Source organism: Artemia franciscana, chromosome 20, assembly GCF_032884065.1.
Source record: "Artemia franciscana chromosome 20, ASM3288406v1, whole genome shotgun sequence".
In the NCBI taxonomy this organism is placed as follows: domain Eukaryota; kingdom Metazoa; phylum Arthropoda; class Branchiopoda; order Anostraca; family Artemiidae; genus Artemia; species Artemia franciscana.
The window spans coordinates 2,083,153-2,103,761 of NC_088882.1; the positions used below are offsets into that span (position 1 = coordinate 2,083,153).

Here is a 20,609-nt window from a genome sequence, read left to right on the forward strand (position 1 = left end):
AAACTAATCAGGTGAACTTGACAACGCCTTTCGTCCGTAAAACTAAACGATGAAAGTATCAGGGGTGTCAAAGTAAAATTATTGTGCCCCCTACACCCATCTTAGGTGTATTCATAGAGGAAAACCGAAACTTAAAATTTGATTTGTTTGAAAATTACGAAGTTTTTAGAGTTCTACCACATGTTCGTCACATTGAATCGTGAAGACAAGTAAACTAAACTGATTAGTTGAACTTGACAACGCCTTTCGTCCATAAAAACTAAACGATGGAAGTACCAAGGGCGTCAATGTAAAAACATTCTGCCCCCTACACCCATTTAAAGCTCAGAACATGTTGTCGTTAAAAAAAGGAAAACTGAAAATTAGAGACATTAAAAAGATAAAATGATTTGAAAAATGGACTTAGATTATTTGTGGAAAAGAGATCTTGCTTAATTAGGAAAATGTCGGTATTACATGTTAAGTTTCTTCTTTCACAAAACCTTAAGTTCTTAAGTTCTTTAAGTTCTTTTTAAACCTTAAGTTCTGAGATTAGACGATAATTTTTTTCGGACGAAAATGACCAGGTGACGTCACTCTGTGAACCTTGGCGGGAATATCTGATTGAAAGTAAAATTTTCTGAAGGCGTCTTAAAAAAAAAATGCCTAAAAAGACTATTTCCAATGTCTGTATCAAAAGTATGTCGATAGTGATTTTTTACCAGTGCATTAACAGGAATTCCTTATTTGTTTTAAATCATACACTTATTATTACACTAATTTTACCAACTACACAAATTGAATTAATTACTCTTACTATTGTGCTGAAAACAAAGGCCAAGTGGTGTCACCAAATGTTAGATTGCGCTAAAGTTTTTAGCCGACACAAGCGCCCGGCCGGATGTCCGGTGTTTCTCATTTGTTGCTCAAATAAATTGTCAGAAATATATTTATATAATATAATTCTGAAAGAGCTAAAACGAAAAGTGGTGAAAATAAAAAAAATTTCTAGAATAATTTTTTTCGGGCGAAAATGACCAAGTGACGTCACTCTGTGAACCTTGGCGGGAATATCTGATTGAAAGTAAAATTTTCTGAAGGCGTCTTAAAAAAATAGCCTAAAAAGACTATTTCCAATGTCTGTATCAAAAGGATATCGATAGTGATTTTTTACCAGTGCATTAACAGGAATTCCTTATTTGTTTTAAATAAAATTCTGCCAGCTAGAATTTTCTTAAAACCGTGTATTTCTTTCTTCTCGCTGTAGAATTTCTTTTAACCGCATTTTTCTTTTTTCTTCACTTTCATTTTTAATTCGTTCCGCTCTATAGGAAATACATATCACATTGAAAGGTCCCAGTGCCTTGTCAGTTTCATTTTTAACACGTTCTGATTCTCGCAGTCGCTTGTAATTCTCGCTGCCGCGTATTTCCTAACCGAATATTTCTTTGTTCTCGATGCCGAATGTCTATTAACCGCGTATTTTATTGTTTTGTCCTTTCAATTTTAATTTGCTCTACTCTTCGTCGTTGCATGTCTTGTAACCGCATAATTTTTTGTTCTTCACTTTTGTTTTGACTCGTCTTAATTCTTGCAGCCACTTATCTTCTGAAGGGCTATTTCCTTCTTCACTTTCAATTTTGACTCGTTGTAATTCTCGTTGACACAAGTATTTTATTTTTACATTTCTGTGTTCTTGATTTTAGCATACCATTACTTCAGATATATTTTCATTACCTTTTACCTTAGCTGCTCAGATCGGTCTTGTTACATTTGATGGTCTAAGTTTTTGAAACCAAGATGGGAAAGGATATGATAAATGAAAAAAAAAAAAAAAACAAATAGGTGATAAAACGAGGGTTTTGTCAGCAAGTAGCAAAATATGAAGACGAAAATCAAGCAAACATTTCGACAACGACTTCCGTCAAGTCGTCCTCAGTGCTAAAACAGGGAAAAAAAAGCAAAAAAAATCAAATTGTGACTTCGAAAGTCAATTTTGTAAGAGGAGAAAATCTTTCTCCTCTTGCACACTTGACTTTGAAAGGTTAGATTGTGTTGTTGTGTTTTGTGTTTTCTTCTGTTTTTTTTTTTTTTTTTAGTACTGAGGATGACTTGGCGGAGGTCCTAGTCGAAATATTTTGCTTGATTTAAGTATAACTCCGCCAGCTTTAACTTTAGTCCAAAAACGAAGTGATCAGAACATTTGCATTCGGCTGACTTGAAATTCGATTGTCAAAGCACAGTTTTAACCTAGCTTGAGGGCTAATTCTCCATGATACATGACGAACAACATGATTAAATATGTTCTTATAGCTTAAAAAAAGCATGTAACTAATTCTAAATTTCTTCTCATAGATCCATGTGCAGAGGGTGTTAGCAACTGTGGATCCTGTGCCATTTGTGAAGTGTCGAACCACATAGCTCAATGTACTTGCCCTGCTGAAACAGTTGGTGATCCATTGATAGGCTGCACTACGGCGCCAACAAGATGCTCCGCAAACCGTGAGTGTGGATTAGGAGGTATTTGTGATGGGGGCTATTGCTCGAAGGCCTGCACAAGAAACTCTGACTGTGGCTGTAAATGGAACTGCTTGAATAAGAAGTGTAAACAGCAGTGCAGTATCGATAGTGAATGTCCCACTGTAAGTTCAGTTTAATGTTAAGACGAAAATGTTTGTAATTTTGTTATTTATCAGTTGTTAGTCTATCATAATGATTAAGTTGGGCATTATGCAAACTCACAATTCCCGTGTTTTGTGCAAACCAGCTGGATGTAGTTAACTCTCCTGTGACATGGTTAAAAATAGTTTAAGCATGAGCACTTCTGATAACTTAATACCCAGTTATTTAGGCTTAGAATTAGGGGCTGGTTATTGTAAACCCCTCGAAATTCAAAATCTCTTTGGAACTTTTCTAGATTTTTCTTCTTTTTCTCTTAATTTTGTCAAAACAAAAAACTTGAAATTTTGAGCTTTGATTTCAACCATTTGGAATTAAATAGAAGTCAAATTTTGGTTTCGGAGTTGAATTCGATTGTTGTAAATTCTGACGGGATCTGGGTTTCATTCAAGTCGGCTGATGAGAAAAGAGGCAATTATTAAAAAAAAATAGGAAAATTAGAAATAAATACTGATAAAAGTATTTTTCTAAACTAAGAAAATTCCTAATCCTTTGAACAGTTTTTAGATCTTTTTGTAATTTTTAATTTGCTCTAAATTTTGAATGCCAGTTCCGGCGGGTGCCAAATTTTATTTCAACACTCGGATTTCAAGTCATCTGGTGGAAATAAACTGGTTAAACATTTGGTTAAACTGGTCAAACCAGTTTTTGGTTAAACCAAAATTTGGTTAAACTGGTTAAATATTTGAAACTATTTAGACTTGACTCCTCTCACTTCTGAGAGTAGTCGAGTTTCACTTCAATTGCAGGATTTCAAGTTGAACAAGAAAAAAAAGGGAAATTATTTTTAACAAAAGGAAAATTAGAAAGCAAGACCGGTAAAATTATTACTATAAACTCAGAAAATTCTTAATGTTTTGAAAAGCTTTTATATTTCTTTTGTTTGTAATTTTTCGATGAAAACAATTGGAAACTTTTAATTAAAGGCTGATAAAAATATCTTTACAAACCTCAGATAATCCCAAGTTCCTAGACTTTACCTTTATTTTGGAATTTGCACAAAACCCTCATACGATGGTGGCTTTGGTTTCGATTAGCTATGTTATAGTCTAAACAAAATTGGAATTATAAAATGTTGTTCAACATAGTTTAGATATAAAATTTGATAAAATCGACCTGAGCGCGTATTCTTATTTTATAAATTACAATGAACAAATAATAATACAGAAAAAAAAATCATAAATAACAAATGGAATAATAAAAATAGTAAAATTAGAAAAGCTAAAGTACCACTGGAATTTGAATAAAACTATGTTCTAAAAGTCGTGAAACTGATATGTAATATTAGGATGTTACCAGATTTTTAGATGTATCCTGATGTTGTTTTACACATAAAAATATCTTATAAAGGATTCTAAACAAGAAGTTTTTTTCCTAGAACAATTTTTTTTTCAATTTGATAGCCAAAGAATACGGATAACTTATAAAAGTGGAAACCAGCGCTAGTGTCGGCAGAAAACTATTAACGTCATCTAACGTTTGGCGACCCTTGGCATTTTTCAAGTTTTATAATCGTCTTTCTGTCAGGAACTGAAATCAGACACGTATTACCACACTAACTTTACCAGCTACACAAGTTGAATTAATTATTCTTACTATTACGCTGAAAAACAAAAGCCAAGTGGTGTTGTCAAATGTTAGATGGCGTTAGAGGTTTTTGCCGACACAAGTGCTCGGCCGGATGTCTTATGTTTTTCTTTTGCTGCTCAAATAAGTTCTCAGAAATAGATTTATATAAAATAATTCTGAAAGATCTAAAACGAAAAGTGGTGAAAATGATTTTTTTTTTTGTAGAATCAGTTTTGCCAAAACTACGTTTGTACTGCTGGATGTCGAAGCAATAGAGACTGTCCAACTGATAAAGCTTGTGTCAACCGGAACTGTACCGATCCTTGCAGTGCTGATCCCTCCCCTTGTGGTAAGGGTGCTGAATGTCGAGTCTCTCGGAGAAGACCTGTTTGCTTATGTCCTACAGGGACCCAAGGTGATCCCGGTAAAGAATGCAAGAAGTAAGTACTGTTATAGTATACCTGCACAAAAGTGGGGAAGGGAGACGTTTTGCGTCACATATGCTGTCGAAATATCTACTGCAGTGAGGTATAGCCGTCAATGCCAATACACTTTACCCCTTCCGTTTAATCAAAACTACTTTATATATTCCACCAGTTAAGTTCAATGGTACATTTAGGACAATAAGGGGTATGTGCAGGAAACTACAGCAAGAGTGAAAATAGATGGGGGTGTTTCAGACGGTTTTTAGTGACAGCTTGTGTAATGACATGTTTAATCCCTACTTGAATATGTTGTATTTACTATTATGACATTCCTAGGCACAGCAATGGGTATGATGGGTAGATCTTCTCTGATGAAAATGATGCTACATCTATTTTATACACGCTAATAAACGAAACTTAAAAGGAACAGAAATTACATTAAATAGCCGAGTCAAACTCAAAACGAGTAAAAATTAACATGAGTAGGTTTGATAACCCCTATGCCTTTTCAAGACCAGAACACAATTTGCGCTTTACTGAAAAACATACAAATGACCGTGGATTATCAGTTTAATTCACATTTCCTTAAACCTTGGTAAATTTTCATTTATGAAAGTAAGAAAGGTGAAAACATTTCAAACTTATCCTATTTTTCATTCATTTATAAATAGTGACTTGTTGTAGTTTTACAATTGGAAGATTATTTGACTTTGTTTTTGCTCATTCTTGGCTTAATGGAGCTGTCCAATTTTCTGTGAAAAGCTTGTCTTATGGAAAAAGTTTTGTAAATTAATTTCTCGTCGTTTTTATTGACGCAGTCTTTTTCATGGAAAATATAATACTGTACATTTCTTCTATATGATATTCTTCTTCGCCGTTTTCTTCTATAAGAATCCATAGTATATGTTATTATTTGTATGTTATTTGTTATTGTTATATTGTTATTTTATATTGTTATTGTTATTTGTTGTTATATTGTTATTGTTTTTTTTATTTGTATATTATATTGTTATTTTTTATGTTTAAATTGTTATTAATATTGTTATTTTTATGTTGGAGAAACTTTATCAACAATTTTTAATCCTAACTCAAACAGTATTTTTTAATTCAATTTAATAGATTCTAAAGTTGGCTTGAAAATGCACTATCTGAAAAATAAAAGCATGTATATACGGAAGCGATGGATTCCTCTCTAGAAATACACGCTACCCCTCCCTACCCGATTATAATTATTTTTATGTGGTTGGCCTATATTGTTTTGCATATTCTGGTACTTGGCCCATTTGGAGAAATTCGGGCCGAAACAAAGTAACAATAAATACTAATTGGAGCTTAAAATGGAGCTTAATTCTCCTGATTTGTTTATGTTGTAAGAACTGTTTTGACGATTTGTTTACCTATTGTTTTTACTTTGTTTTGTTATTATCTTGTACCGCTTTGACTAGATAAGAAACTTATATTTGTTTTACAGGTATGAATGCACCTCCAATCGAGACTGTGACCTGAACAAACGTTGCTCAGCTGAGAAAAAATGTGTGAATCCTTGCGAAGAGAAAGGTGCCTGTGGATTGAATGCGGAGTGCAAAGTTGCTTTTAGAAAAGCACAGTGCGCATGCCCACCGGGATATTTTGGAAACCCTTTTGTTGATTGCAAGCCAGGTAAAAATAAAAGAAATAAATCTGCTAAACATATGAAGAAAATCACCAAAAGAAAGGCCCATTGGCTTGTAGATTCAGTTGTCAAGCCCTTTGAGAAAATAGACTTTTGCCCTTTTTAGATCCTGTTTTTGAATAGCCATTATAATAAACATCAATACATTGTCTACAATTAGGTGGACCCTCTCCTCCGAATCACCCCCAGACAGTTAAATTGCTCTAAACTGTGGAAACTTCCGCCACTAGCCATTTCCCAGGAGGTCACATTTCTAGGTGGTAGTGGTGAATTAAAAAAATGTTTGTATAGGTAAAATATTTGATGTATATATATATATATATATATATATATATATATATATATATATATATATATATATATATATATATATATATATATATATATATATATATATATATATATATATATATATATATATAGTTTATATTTTACAGAGGACTGACTTTTTTTCAGTAGGAAGCAATTTTTTAATTTAAGTTTAACCAAACTGTTGATGAATAACAGTTAAGGAAAATATTAACCAATTTTGAATTTTATTTTCTTTTCAAATTAGATAACTTCGAAGACCACACTGCCTTTCCATGACGAAAGTAAAACAGTTCAAAATAGGGATGAAACCTTTTAATTGACAGTGAACAGATATAAAATTATTTAACTGGATATTTCGAACACATATACAGTGTTCATCATCAGCAGTAAAACTAAAAGACATGAATAAAAATAAACAAAATTTATACCTAATAAACTAATTACATATAGTTTATTGCTCTTATTTTTTTCAATGCAACAGCGGAGGCAAATCTCTTTGACCTTTTCGGTTCCGGTTCATTAGATTTATCTGACATATTACGTGGACAGAGGTCATAGCTCTTAGGCGAGGTGATATTTACTTTATTTGACCTCAGTAAATTATCATAAATTGAGTTCAATTTATTGAACTCAATTTATTTAGGTAAAGACAGAAGATTGTGGTACACCACGAATCCAGGTCAATCAAAGGCTCCTGCTTGTGGAACATATGTTGCATCCCCCTTAACACTTTTTCCTAACACAGCCTTGATAAGCACTCAATACTCATAATCATGCTCATAAGTAGGGGCGTTTAGACAACCCTAACCCTGGTATCTCAAGAATTCCACTATTTTTTCAAAATACACCTGCTCTTCATTTTCCCAAAATTGTTCCCTTATAAATTTGATTTCTGTGTATGTACTGCATTAGCACTAATTCTGTTCAGTTGAGGTTAACGAAAAGCCGTAGCCAACTGGGAAATTATTTTGTCTAGGGGAAAAAGAAGTTGTCAAAACATCAAAACCAGGCGAATTATGCTATTATTATGAACTTCAAATTTTGAAAGAGCACCAAGACACAAAGCCCCCGCGCTGAACCATTCAAGGGGGGGTAGTGATTTGTGCAAGCTGCCTCCAGTACCGTAGCTTGGAGGGGGACTTGGCTGGGGGGCTACCCACTTCCGTCAAATTTTTCACTTCTATTTGGCTTTTTTGCTTATTTTGAGTTGGGAGGGAGAGGGCGCTGTAATTAATTTTTCCCCGGGTGCCACCAACCCTAGGATCGGCTCTGCCGCTACTTGCATTTATGTTATGGAATCATTCAAGTTATTATTTTTCTAACAGTGCGTTTTTTTTCAGATGTCGACGAATGCCAGAAAAACCCATGTGGAGCCAATGCCAAATGTACTGATACAGTTGGTAGTTATGTCTGCACATGTCTGCCTGGCTGTCGTGGGGATCCATTCAGCGGTTGTATTTGTCCCTCAGCTCAGGTTGATCCCTGTAAGTCTGCCAAATGTGGTGTCAACGCAGAATGCAGGATTGAAGGAAACAAGGGAGTATGCTTCTGTCCTGACAATTATTCAGTTGGCGATCCCTCAAAGGAATGTAAGAATATCCCTGTATTTCTTCCATTTATTATATAACTTAATTTTTAGATTTAATGATTTAATCATTTTTTAAGGAATGTAGCCAGCTTATTTGATGGTATGAGTGCATCCAAGTGGGAAGGGGACTACCGGGTCCAATCTCCAGAAATATTTCTCTGACTCATAAATTGGTCTTAAAAATATAGATAAAAAACATTATTCCCCCTCCCTTATAAAAGAAAAATATGTTGGTAAACCCTCCTTACAAACAAAAATCATTTTGGCAACCCCCTTCCCCGAAACAAATTCTATATCCAGCCCTGGTGGATGAATAGCATCAAATGAAAAAGGGAAGAGGGGGTAGAAAATCCTTCTACCCTCTGTGTACCTCCTGAATCTATCTGATTCATGCACATTTTATAAAAAATTTGAAGAAACAAAACTAAACTTTTGAAGCTAGTGTGGTCTTAGAAGATATTTATTTGACCTTCGAAGATCTTTAACTTAAGCATACAAAATTAAATAGTAAATATCTGGTACAGTAAAGACTCATTCACAATGATATTTTATTAACACTGAGATTTAGCAATTGCTAATTTGAGCTATTCAGTTTTTTTTATAATTTTCTGATTGGCTTTGTCTATTCCATGATTAACATCATAACTAAATCATCATATTCAATTATTCATAATTATAATTTTGATTTATTTTCTTGTTTTAAAAACACATTGGCTAAAGAGCCTGTCGGCCGATAGCCATAGAGAAAACTAAAAAAAAAAACAAGACAAAGTATATACTGTTCTGTGAGTACTAGAAAATATTTTACTCCTTCCCACAAGAATCCTGGTTCCCAAAATTCCACTCCCCTCTTGAAGCCCCTTACGTTCCTCCAAAAGAAAATAACGTTTTTCCTGACAGTAAACTCAATCCCCGAGCGAAGAGACAGGTGGATCTATAGCAACACGTAAGGTCGTAACCAAGAATGGGTATTTGAGCCCCCCCTCCCCTCGAAATTTTTGTCCGACTAACAAATAATACGTTTTGTTAAATGAATAACTCTAGAAATCAACCTTGTAATATCTTCTTATCTTGGCTCTTGTATTTTCCTCGTGCCTCTCAGTCTATTTCTATTTTAAAATCGCTATAAAATCCCTCCTATACCCTATAATCTCCTATATACCCTATAACCTCCTATAACTATACCTCCTATACCCTCGGAGCTGTCTATGCTGCTTTGTTGTCAATCCAGCTGTAAAGATGGAAAGCAGAAATGAAAGATGCTTCCAATGCATGGCTGCCAAAATGAGACATTTTGTGTCAAAATGACACAATTTGATGTTGCGTGACACAATGACACATTCAGACGAAATGATGACACAATAGACGAAAATGACACATTTTTCAATAAAAAATGACACAATCGACAAAAATGACACATTTTTCAAAAAAGACACATTTTTCAAAAAATTACCAATTTTTTGTCATCCTAGTCTTGATTTTTATATGGTAATAAAAGAAAAGTAAAATTTCAATTTTCTACCTCCAGAAAAGCTGCAAATTAATGGAAGGGAATAGCGTTACTTGCCTAACGGTGGCAGTAGTACACAAACAGTGCAGAATACAGGACAGACGCCATCACCGTATTTAAAATTTAAACCATGCGAAAAAAACAGTCATAGGCGGAAATTTCAAATCAAAATGCATACTGAGTATCTGAACTTAATTGGCTTCTTGATTGAGTATTTGATGTAGCCAACTGGTACCTACTTAAAAGTAAAAATTAAACAGCATGCAGTTTACCAAAGCTGTGTGCATAAGCAGCAACTCCCATTTTTAGGAGTACAGGAGGGGTATCCAACCTCGGAAAAGATTATAAATTTCCAGAGATGTCTTTCCTTCCGAATAATCCATCTTGGCCTAAAAAGCACCAAAAAATATGACAAAAATACCAGATTGAAGCTGGTTGAATGGCTTACATATTGAGTAAATAAATGGCTTAGCCAATAAAGCCGATTACGTTTAGAGCCAATTACGATTACGACGTCATACGAAAAGTCTATTTTCAATTTGCTGCCGGAATTGATTGTCCCAGAAACTTTTATAAATGTAAACTTGCCTCGTTGGCCGCCCAGACACAAATTCATAGTTTGTAACATTAATTTAATCGAATGTTTCTATTTCTTTCATGACGTCACAAAAAGGTCATGATCCAAAGATAATAGGATAAGGTTAAGTTTACTCCTTTTTGAACTGATTTGGAAAAGATTATATATTCAAAACTGTAAATAAAGATTTGACAATTAAATGTGATATCACTTGTAGCAAAAAAATATGACACATTTTGTGACACATTATGGAATCTGAGATGACACAAAAAGCACATTTTCGGAAAAAATATGACACACTCCTTAAAATAAATCTGGCAGCCCTGTTCCAATGCAGAAATTCATAACTGCAGCCACTTTCTTTGCTTTTCAAAGTTTCTTTGCTTTCTTTAATTTCTTTGCTTTGCTTTTACTTTTCCTGTTGTGTACTTTTCCTGTTGTATACTTTTCCTGTTGTATACTTTTCCTGTTGTGTACTTTTCCTGTTGTATACTTTTCCTGTTGTGCAAGCTGAGTAGCCGTAAGTCTCCTCAACATGATTTTCGGCCAAGAAAGTTCCAATGGTCTACTTTGCAATTTGACCAGTCTCCATTTTTAGGGATTTCAGGCCGTTGCTGATAATGGAACGGGTTCGTCTTCATTTTTAGAAAGTTTCAGGTAAAACACATAAAAAAATAATACTCTTTGGATAACTACGGATGATTGTCTACTTGAACCAGGCTGGCAAGAAGTCAATGGTGAAAGCATATTATATATTATAATAAAATGAAATAGTATTACGATATATGTATCATTATATATGATGATAACGTTCCCTAGCCATCTCAACCTTTCTACCATTGTACCCCTAGAAATCAGGATTAAACCACGTTTTTCGTGGTACCCAGTCAGCCGGGTACCCAGAACAATCCGTAGGCAATTTATCTGGAAAACATCCTGTAAATCTTCATCCGCTTTTCGGAGCGCCCATGCTTCAGAGTTACATTTGACTACTGTCATCACTGTACTTCTCCAATATTCTAATCTTGGTTTGCAGACTTATCTTCCTATTCTTCCTAACTTTTTTAACTGTGGAAAAACACCCTGAGTCTTGGTTATTCTACTTTTAATGTTTTCACTCCTCCCGCCGTCTTTACTAATAATACTACCAAGGTAAGCGAAGCTGCCTACCTGATCAATGTTTTAGTTACCCAACGTCACCTTTCCATCTTCATGTATTCCTAGCCTTAGTAACTTAGTCTTCTTAACATTAGTTTTTTCAAACCTATTCTAGCACCCTGAACTCGCAAAACCTGTAAAAGTTCATTCATTTTGTCCAAACTTTCATTTAGGAGGCTTAAATCGTCAGTATAATCTAATATCAGGATACTTATATATATATATATATATATATATATATATATATATATATATATATATATATATATATATATATATATATATATATATATATATATATATATATATATATATATATATATATATATATATATATTAAATATATATATATATGTATATATTTCTCTCTGTCTCGTTTTCTCTAGCTTTCTCTTTCTCTGCCTTGCATACTTTATCACATATATATATATATATATATATATATATATATATATATATATATATATATATATATATATATATATATATATATATATATATCACTTATCGACTTATATATATATATCACTTATATATATATATATATATATATATATATATATATATATATATATATATATATATATATATATATATATATATATATATATAAATATATATATATATATATATATATACATATATATATGTATATATTTCTCTCTGTCTCGTTTTCTCTAGCTTTCTCTCTCTCTGCCTTGCATACTTTATCACTCAAGGACTATTTGTTGGCCTGTCACATTCCTTTATTGTGCTTGAGTCTAAGAAGCAGCATGGAAGGAGGTGATTATCGAAATTATTGGAGAACCAAAAAGAGCGTAAATGTCAAACCATGGCCTTTCAGTCGTTAGGATTATTAAGACCGACAAATTGACGAACAAATATTAAGAAATAGATTACAGAACACAAGATTATAAATTTAAAATCTGGGCATATCCATGTGAGGGTGGAGGCTTAGGACCCTCCCCTTCTCCTCCCCATGTCACGAAATTTTTGCTATTTTTATTATAATTTTTAATATTTCCACATAATTTTCTATTTATTTATTTTCTAAGTTTTAAAGACAAATCCAAGAGTAGAGACTCAATGTTACTTTTTGAGACACCTTGAGGGTACCATTTTTATAAAGTTGTTTCTTTTCAGGCTCAAATGAGAGAAGCGGAGGTGACTGCACCGTATCTGGTTGTGGTATGAACGCAAAGTGCGTAAAAGAAGGTGATACCCATATTTGCAAGTGTAACCCCGGGCTATATGGAGACCCAGAAGTTAAATGCATGCCTGGTAAACAATATTTTCTTCTTAATTTTTGAGTATTAGTCTGGGAGTATGGGTGTCCCGTCAGAAGTAGAAAGAGAAGCGTGACCCTCAGTTATCTCTGTTTTACCCTGTTCTACTTTTAGATAATCATAATGAAATTCCATGTCCCAGGAACGTTGTCCCTCAAAGTTTCTCTGACGACTCCTTCAAAAGAAGATTTAATACAAATTTTAAACCTTAAGATGGAACGAGACAAAAGAATGGCGGCATATTTACATCTACCGGACGTTACAACTACCGGACACAAAAAGAAAACAACAACAAAAACAAAAACAATAAAATTGCAGAACTAAATTAAAAAAAAAAATTATTTTGCCCTCTCCCCTATATTTCCTTGAATTGATACCATTGCCAACTCTATGCCAAAATGTACATCAACGCATCATAAAAGTATGGTTAAATATTAACTTTGACTTGAAATTCATTTCTTTAAACATTTGTTTCTACTAAATAGCCTGTGTGTTAAAATTCGAGTTTGGGGCTTTTTGCTACCTTGGAAAGTAGTTTGGTGAGGAAAATAAAACTTTCAAGGATGTATATACAGCCTAAAGAACGTCCCAGTAAGGCGTTTTAATATCCCTACCCATTTAAACCGTAGAAAGGACGGATCAATAAACGAAAGAAAACAAAATAAAAAAGAAGAAATATACACTAGGCGCGAAGACAAAAACTTTAGAATAATCACAACAAATACATCTTAACTACTGGGCCAGTATCCGGATGGAACGTGTTAAGATGAAACGAGGCAAAAGAATAGTGCCATATTTGCAACTACCGGACGCCGCAATTTATATATGCCGCAACTACCGGACGCGGCATATTAGATATTTACAATTACCGGACGTTACAACTACCAGACGCTACAATTTATATATGCCGCAACTACCTGATCTAATATGCCGCAACTACCAGACGCGGCATATTAGATAGTTACAACTACCGGACGCCACAAATTTAGGAATATAAAACAACTTTAATTGCTAGAACGAGAAATATAATAATAGTTTTTTTATTTTGTGAGGATTAATGCTAAAATGGAAGTCTCGTAAATTCTTCTCTTTCTCAAGGCTAGAAACTTCAAGGGAGGAAATCATTATGGATATCCTGGTCTAAATATGAGACCAGAATAGGATCCCGGCCCTTATTTTTGTATATTTGACAGAGTTAAGTACAGGTAATTATTGATCAGACATTTAAATCAATAAAACAATTGTTGCTTTCGTTTCTATGCACCTTCTATTTGGCTGTTTCACGCATCTCCTATACGTTAGACTAGATAACATATACTATTTTATCATTTCTGCAACGGGAATGTAAGTTCTACGGTGTGTTGGTTGGTTTTGTCCTGTGTGATTCACCTTCCCCCCCCACACACACACTCACCTCAGAATCGCGTAATTTTTAGACTTTTGCAAATTTTTCAATTATGTTGTTACTATCTGTCTTTGATTTATTGTTGTTTTGATAAACCTTTATGCCCCTCTCCTCTCCCCCCCCCCAAAAAAGAAAAGAAAACTGAGGTCATCAAATTTATGTTTTCGTGCCTAACTAAGGTACTCTGTTAAACTGCATAATAAAATTTGGAGTGTTTAATTTTACTTTGTCTGTGAATTGTGCGTACCCGGTATAGAACCTCGTCCCTTGTAACATAAGTTTTAATGACCTACTCTTGGGGCGTAAAAATTCACTTTTTAGTTTTGCCTCCCCATCTTCTCTCCCAGGGGTTGGGTTTTAAGATATCACTTTTGCTATCGTTTTCTATTTAAGGGAGAAAAAAGTAATGCTGTTAAACTTGTGAACCTACTGACTTCTAAAAAAAAATATTTGGGAGTTAATAGAGTAAATTAAGATGAAATGTAATTAGAATTAGATACAACCTTATTATTGCTTTCTGGAAAGCTACTGAACACCAAAAAAAAAAAAAAAAAAAAAAAAAAATCGGTTCGAATGCTACAGATATTGACCGCAGCTTATAAATGTTGCTTCACATTGAAAATAAATTCTGGTTTATAAGAATTAAATTCAATTTGGGAAATTCCTAAATTTTCGTAATCGAAGAAGGGTTTGAATTTTAATAGAAATTTTCCTAACAGAAATTCAGAGCTGGCTTGTCCTTCTATATTTTACTTATATACATTTTTTTTTTCAATTCTGTATTTTAGACTTGGGGTTCTAAAAATCTGGCTGAGTTATTCCCCTTGTAATTTTGAAACACTATTCTGAATTGCGAAAAATACTATCATTATAAATAGTATCACAACAATAGTATCTAATAGTTCAATAGTATCATTACTGTAAAAACCGCTTTTCACGTTTGCAGCTTTTGCAAAAATGCTTGAATTTTTCTCTTTTTTTCACCTTTAGATCGAATCTGCACATCTGATTTCCAATGCCCAGCAGACAAAGCCTGCACCAAAGGAAAATGTGTTGATCCTTGTTCGTTGCGTGACGTCTGTGGTGAAAATGCGCTCTGTCGCGTAGTCCTTCACAAATCACGCTGTTCATGTCCGCAGTGTTTCATCGGGGATCCACGTGAGAAGTGTATCCCTGATCCTCGCTGCTCACAGACGCCAGTTAAACCACCTGTTATTGCGCCACCTAAGACCGACGATGGCTGCGTGTATGACAAAAACTGCCCAAGACACCTAATGTGTGACAAAACCACTCGTCAATGCGTTGATCCATGCATTCACACCGCACTGGAATGTGAGCCTTCAAAGAGGTGTGCCGTAAGGAATCATAAGCCAATATGCATGTGCAAAAATGGTTATGTTTTAAGTGATGTAGGAGTGTTGATATGTGGCCCAGACAAAATAGAGTGCAGAAAAGATGATGATTGTGGCTCCAATCTGGCTTGCATAAATTTCAAATGTCAAAATCCTTGTGCTGTAAGAAATCCTTGCTCCGCCAATAAGCAGTGTGAGGTTCTTGAACATAAACCGGTGTGCATCTGCGTTGAAGACTGCAAACCGTCAGTCTCCATATGTTTAAGAGATAGAGGCTGCCCTGAAAATCTAGCGTGCATTGGCTACCAGTGCAGAAATCCATGTGATAAGCATAAATGTCCAGATGATACCCCATGCTACGTAGAAGATCATAAACCTACGTGTAAATTCTGCCCCGATGGCTTCAAGGCTGATCAGAAATTTGGTTGCATCAAAGGTAAGTCTCTCTTTATGGAATGCTACCTTAGGTTTTACGCATAAAAAATCGCTATGGTAAGCAATAATCGTGATTTGGATTAAAGAGCAATTTTAGCTGTCATTTGGTTCACAGGGTTTTGTGTTATCTAATTTTTATTTGTAGTCACGCTTGTCTTTTCTATGGATATTGCTTCTGATCAGCAAAATCTGAACAACAATTTCTGTTAATTAAAAATAATTGCTCGAATCCAAGATCTGCGGTGATTAGCTAGATCATTCAACCATGGACCAACAGACACACCTTGTAATCTTTTCATCGTTCCCTACTTATCAAAAATTTTCATATATATATATATATATATATATATATATATATATATATATATATATATATATATATATATATATATATATATATATATATATATATATATATATATATATATATAAACTTGTGTGTGTCTGCACATATGTTTCTTCACGGCGTTAAAAATGATTTTAATTATTCTTTCAATTTTTGAATAATTTTTGCGGTTGTTGCTGTTGTGTAGAGAAAAACGTGTAGTTGCCTAATCAAAGTAAAATTTTTAAACTTATTAAATCGTTTTACAAAGGAAGTAAAATTCTTAAAATTTACCAGCTGCATAGCTATGATTAGTCACGGATGGTTTTTTTTTGGTGAGTGGGAGGGACATAACCCAAAATATTTGGAGGTTGGGATAATAGTAAAAAAAAAAACAACATTTGGTAACTTCAAAACGAAGAGACCAGAAATTGAAAAAAATTAGGATCTGGAATGGTGGCGGGCCTTAGGCCTCATTTTGCGTGCTTCTTTGATCATGACAAGCAGATATAGCCCCTATGTGAAAACTAAGGGCTGCACGCAATATTTCACCTATTTAAATCTTCTATATTCACCACCATCACAAGCGTATCTGCACTCCTATGCCTATTAATATAAAAGTAAGGTGGAAAAAAAAGTGGAAGAGATTGTAGCTTGATAAAAATATGTATTTACTTTGAACTGAAGGATTAATTAGTGCATTATAAGTAGTGTTCGGATGATACAAAAAACTAAAATAAACCCAAATGATATTACTCATATTAGTCTGATCTTATAAAGTTCGAATCAGACTGCATCCAATTTTTGAAGAAAAAGGTAATAAATTGAAGAGAAAATTAATCTATTTCCTTTACTTGAAAATACATTCTAATAAAACTCATTTGTCTAATAAAATAAGTTGTTTTGGCTCTTCGTATACATTAGTGATAGCTTAAGGACAAATGCACCCAATCTGATAATCAAGATCCCATTTAGTGGTTTATTTCTAGAAGGTTCTCATATTATGGTGTCGAAAATCCTAAATTTATGATTTCTTTAAAAAATAAGGGTAAACGTGATTCTTTGTTACCATTCGCCACCCCTAGTAATTTATCACTATTTCTAGTGATTCTTTGTATTGCCTAAACAAAAATCTCTAAATTAGCACATTAATCACTATATTATTGAAGAAAATCACTATATCGATCAAAAAATCAATAAAGGCTAGTAATTTTTCCTAACCAGGTGGCAACCCTGTTTGTTACCATATAGTAGTTTGATGCCAGCCTCTCCGTCACCATGGAGATCCATTCACCATGGGAAATATGTGTTTTGAATTCTTATTAAATTTATTTATCTATTTGGAAATCCGTCAGACAAAGAGGTAAAAGGATGGAGCATAAAAATAAATAAATAAAAGACAAAGCAATCAGCTAAAAGCCCGGCAAAAACTTTAATTAAAGTCAGGGTTAGTACCAAGATCAAAGGAGGGGGTCAAGATCAAAGGTGATTGGCAGTCAGGTTTTGTGTCGCCTGATGAAAAAATTGCTTTGTGCAGAAAACAACGTTCCTTTTGTTTTGTTTTTGGTAAAACTGAACTATATTGTTTTGAAAATGCTACTCGAAATAGTAATTTTGTCTGTAACATGAATTGCGTTATATCTTGTCCATGCTCACAGGAGATTTCAATCCGTGAGCTTGTTAATATAGCTTGTTGATATTAATATATAGTTTGTTAATAATTATTTTACTTATTTTTTAGTTGGTTCCTAAAGAAATACATGTCAAGATCAGAATGATCTCGCGTATTGTCAATCGCTTTTTTATTTAGAAAAATTAAATTTCAAGAGTCCCTTCTAGAACCAGCCTTACCTAGTATATGTCGCTTTGGACTTGTAATTATGTCCTTCAGGACTTCGGCTCCAGTCCTCGCTTAGGATGGGGGTCATTGGTGTGACTCTACAAGCTCAGCTGTCTGGGGTCTGGAGGCAATGGTCCTTTGATGCTCAAAACCTCATCAAGTTTAGTCCGACCTGCCAGAAATTACACAGTTATAATTATTTATCTATCCCTCTATCTATTCATCTAGGAAAGGCTGGAGAAGCATTAGTAGGTGAATTTAGGTCAGTGTTCTCCTCGTGTGGCTTAATATTCTGAAATTTTTTAGTAACAGCAGTGGAGAAACGGTTAATGTAGTGTCTAATTTTAAATTGTGGTGTCGTTGGGCATATCTAGTGCTTTACAACCACCATGTGACATACAAAAATTACCTGCTTAAATATAACACGGGGAGAGGATTAAAAAAAGAATTTAACTAATAAAATATGTAATTCATTCTCCTATATGAACGTATTGGGGTTGCCCCCCTTAATATACGACAAAAGAAACGAAGAATTAAGAAAAATATTAAGAAAAAAAAATGAGACGAGGGGGTTTTTCAGCCAGTGCTTAAAATAAAAATTAAGGCAGGTTTTTTTGAAAAGATATTTTCTAAACCGTCGTCAGTGCAAAAAATAAAATAAAAAATAAAAACACCAGCCTTTGTAAGTAACCCAAACTGAAGGAACGAAACGACAAGCGAAAAACAAGCCAAAAATGAAAGAAAAAAATGAGAAAGGAAAAAGAAAAGAAAAAAATGAAAGGGCAAATGAGGACGGCTTAGTGGAAGTTTTTGCCGGAATATCTTTTTTTTGTCTTCATGCATAGCCAGTGTGGTCTGAAAACATGTTAATGTCCCATTGATCAGTATGAGAGATTCTTCCCCTTAGAAGAATTTTTGTAAAAAATTCGTTAAAATACATGGAACTTGGGTATTTTGGCCTAATTTGGTTTTTAAATATTAAACCCCGTCCTTGCCTCACCGGCGAACAATCTGAATGTTTTGGCCGTAGTCACCAATGGTATATGTCTCATTTGCTTATTTTTCAGCAATTGGCTGTGAAACCAACGATGACTGTGGTGGACGCCAGGCGTGTATCAATTCTCAATGCGCAAGTCCCTGCGAGCTTAACACTTGTAAAACTGGTGAGGCGTGTACAGTTAAAGATCATGAACCAGTCTGTGGACCTGTCTGTGCGTGCAAAGAATCATCTGACTGTCCAATCAGGCATTCGTGTGATGGTTGCAACTGTAAAGGTATGTAGGTCTTTGCTGTGTACGTATAGTTTCGCCAGATGTGGTATAAATACGTCAATTTGACGATTTTTGATGTAGTTATGTTTTTCCCGAAGCCAGTTTTTGGTAATAATTGTTCTTCGGTGTATTTTCGCTCGAAAAATGCACGTTTTCAAATTGACGATGTATCTCATTTTTATGCCAGGCGTCTGATAACACTTGATAGGTGTTTCTTAGTCTTTCTGTCTGTCTGTCTCTCTGTCTCTCTTCTCTTCTCTTCTCTTCTCTTCTCTTCTCTTCTCTTCTCTTCTTCTCTTCTCTTCTCTTCTCTTCTCTTCTCTTCTCTTCTCTTCTCTTCTCTTCTCTTCTCTTCTCTTCTCTTCTCTCTCTCTCTTCTTCTCTTCTCTCTCTCTCTCTCTCTCTCTCTCTCTCTCTCTCTCTCTCTCTCTCTCTCTCTCTCTCTCTCTCTCTCTCTCTCTCTCTCTCTCTATCTCTCTCTCTCGCTCTCTTTCTCTCTGTTTGAGGAAGAAACTTTAAATTTTCTGCTTAAAATCGTGGAACCGGGAGATTAGTTCTAAGTTAAAGACTATGCTAAATGTAGAATTGTTTTATGGTTAAAATTTGGACTATAAATAATACAACAGACTAATCCCAATGAATTAGAACAAAATTAATAAAAATAAAATAAAAAAGTGTTATAGGACATATTTGCAATTGGCATGAAAACTAATTTTTTCTCCATTTTTTTTTTCACTCAGGTCTTGAAATTGAAGTGCAAGGGGACTGAATTTCGCTCGTGGAACGATTTTTAGACATAAAAGACATCGATACATCCACTGTATCTCGCCTTGAGGAAATGTGATTCCCCCATACCCTGATTCCCACAAAAAACTCTTTTTTGCAGTTCTCCTAGACGTAGTTGTGCTGACATTTATTTTATTCCTGTGTCTTACAAGTTGAAGAAAACTATACAAAAGAAAAACAAACTTACTAAAACTCTTTCTAAAATAATAACATCTTTGGTTGAATGTCTTGCTAATATTTTTCTCGAAGTTCTTGTATAAATGAAGTTCTTTTTTTTTTTTTTAGTACAAATGAAATAAAATGCCTAAAAGGAAATCAGATACAATGCAAAATTAACCAATATCGAAATGTTTAAGGATAGTAATGACGTGATTGGTATTCAGTCACCCTTGTCGAACTGTCAAACATCATTTTGAGAGATTTTCTTTTTTTTAGTCTCT

The 20,609-nt window shown here is 34.0% G+C and overlaps 1 protein-coding gene across 6 annotated transcripts in view; it reads left to right on the top strand.

Annotated features, from left to right (window-relative positions):
• LOC136040265 (uncharacterized) overlaps nt 1–20,609 on the top strand; it is a 293,795-nt gene that overhangs the window by 165,581 nt on the left and 107,605 nt on the right. For all 6 annotated transcript variants that reach the window (XM_065724489.1, XM_065724490.1, XM_065724492.1 and 3 more), the window contains 7 exons: nt 2,335–2,621; nt 4,453–4,667; nt 6,124–6,311; nt 7,977–8,225; nt 12,613–12,750; nt 15,151–15,948; nt 19,180–19,386. In XM_065724489.1, coding sequence (XP_065580561.1) covers nt 2,335–2,621; nt 4,453–4,667; nt 6,124–6,311; nt 7,977–8,225; nt 12,613–12,750; nt 15,151–15,948; nt 19,180–19,386 — 2,082 coding nt within the window. The remainder of the gene's footprint in view (nt 1–2,334; nt 2,622–4,452; nt 4,668–6,123; nt 6,312–7,976; nt 8,226–12,612; nt 12,751–15,150; nt 15,949–19,179; nt 19,387–20,609) is intronic.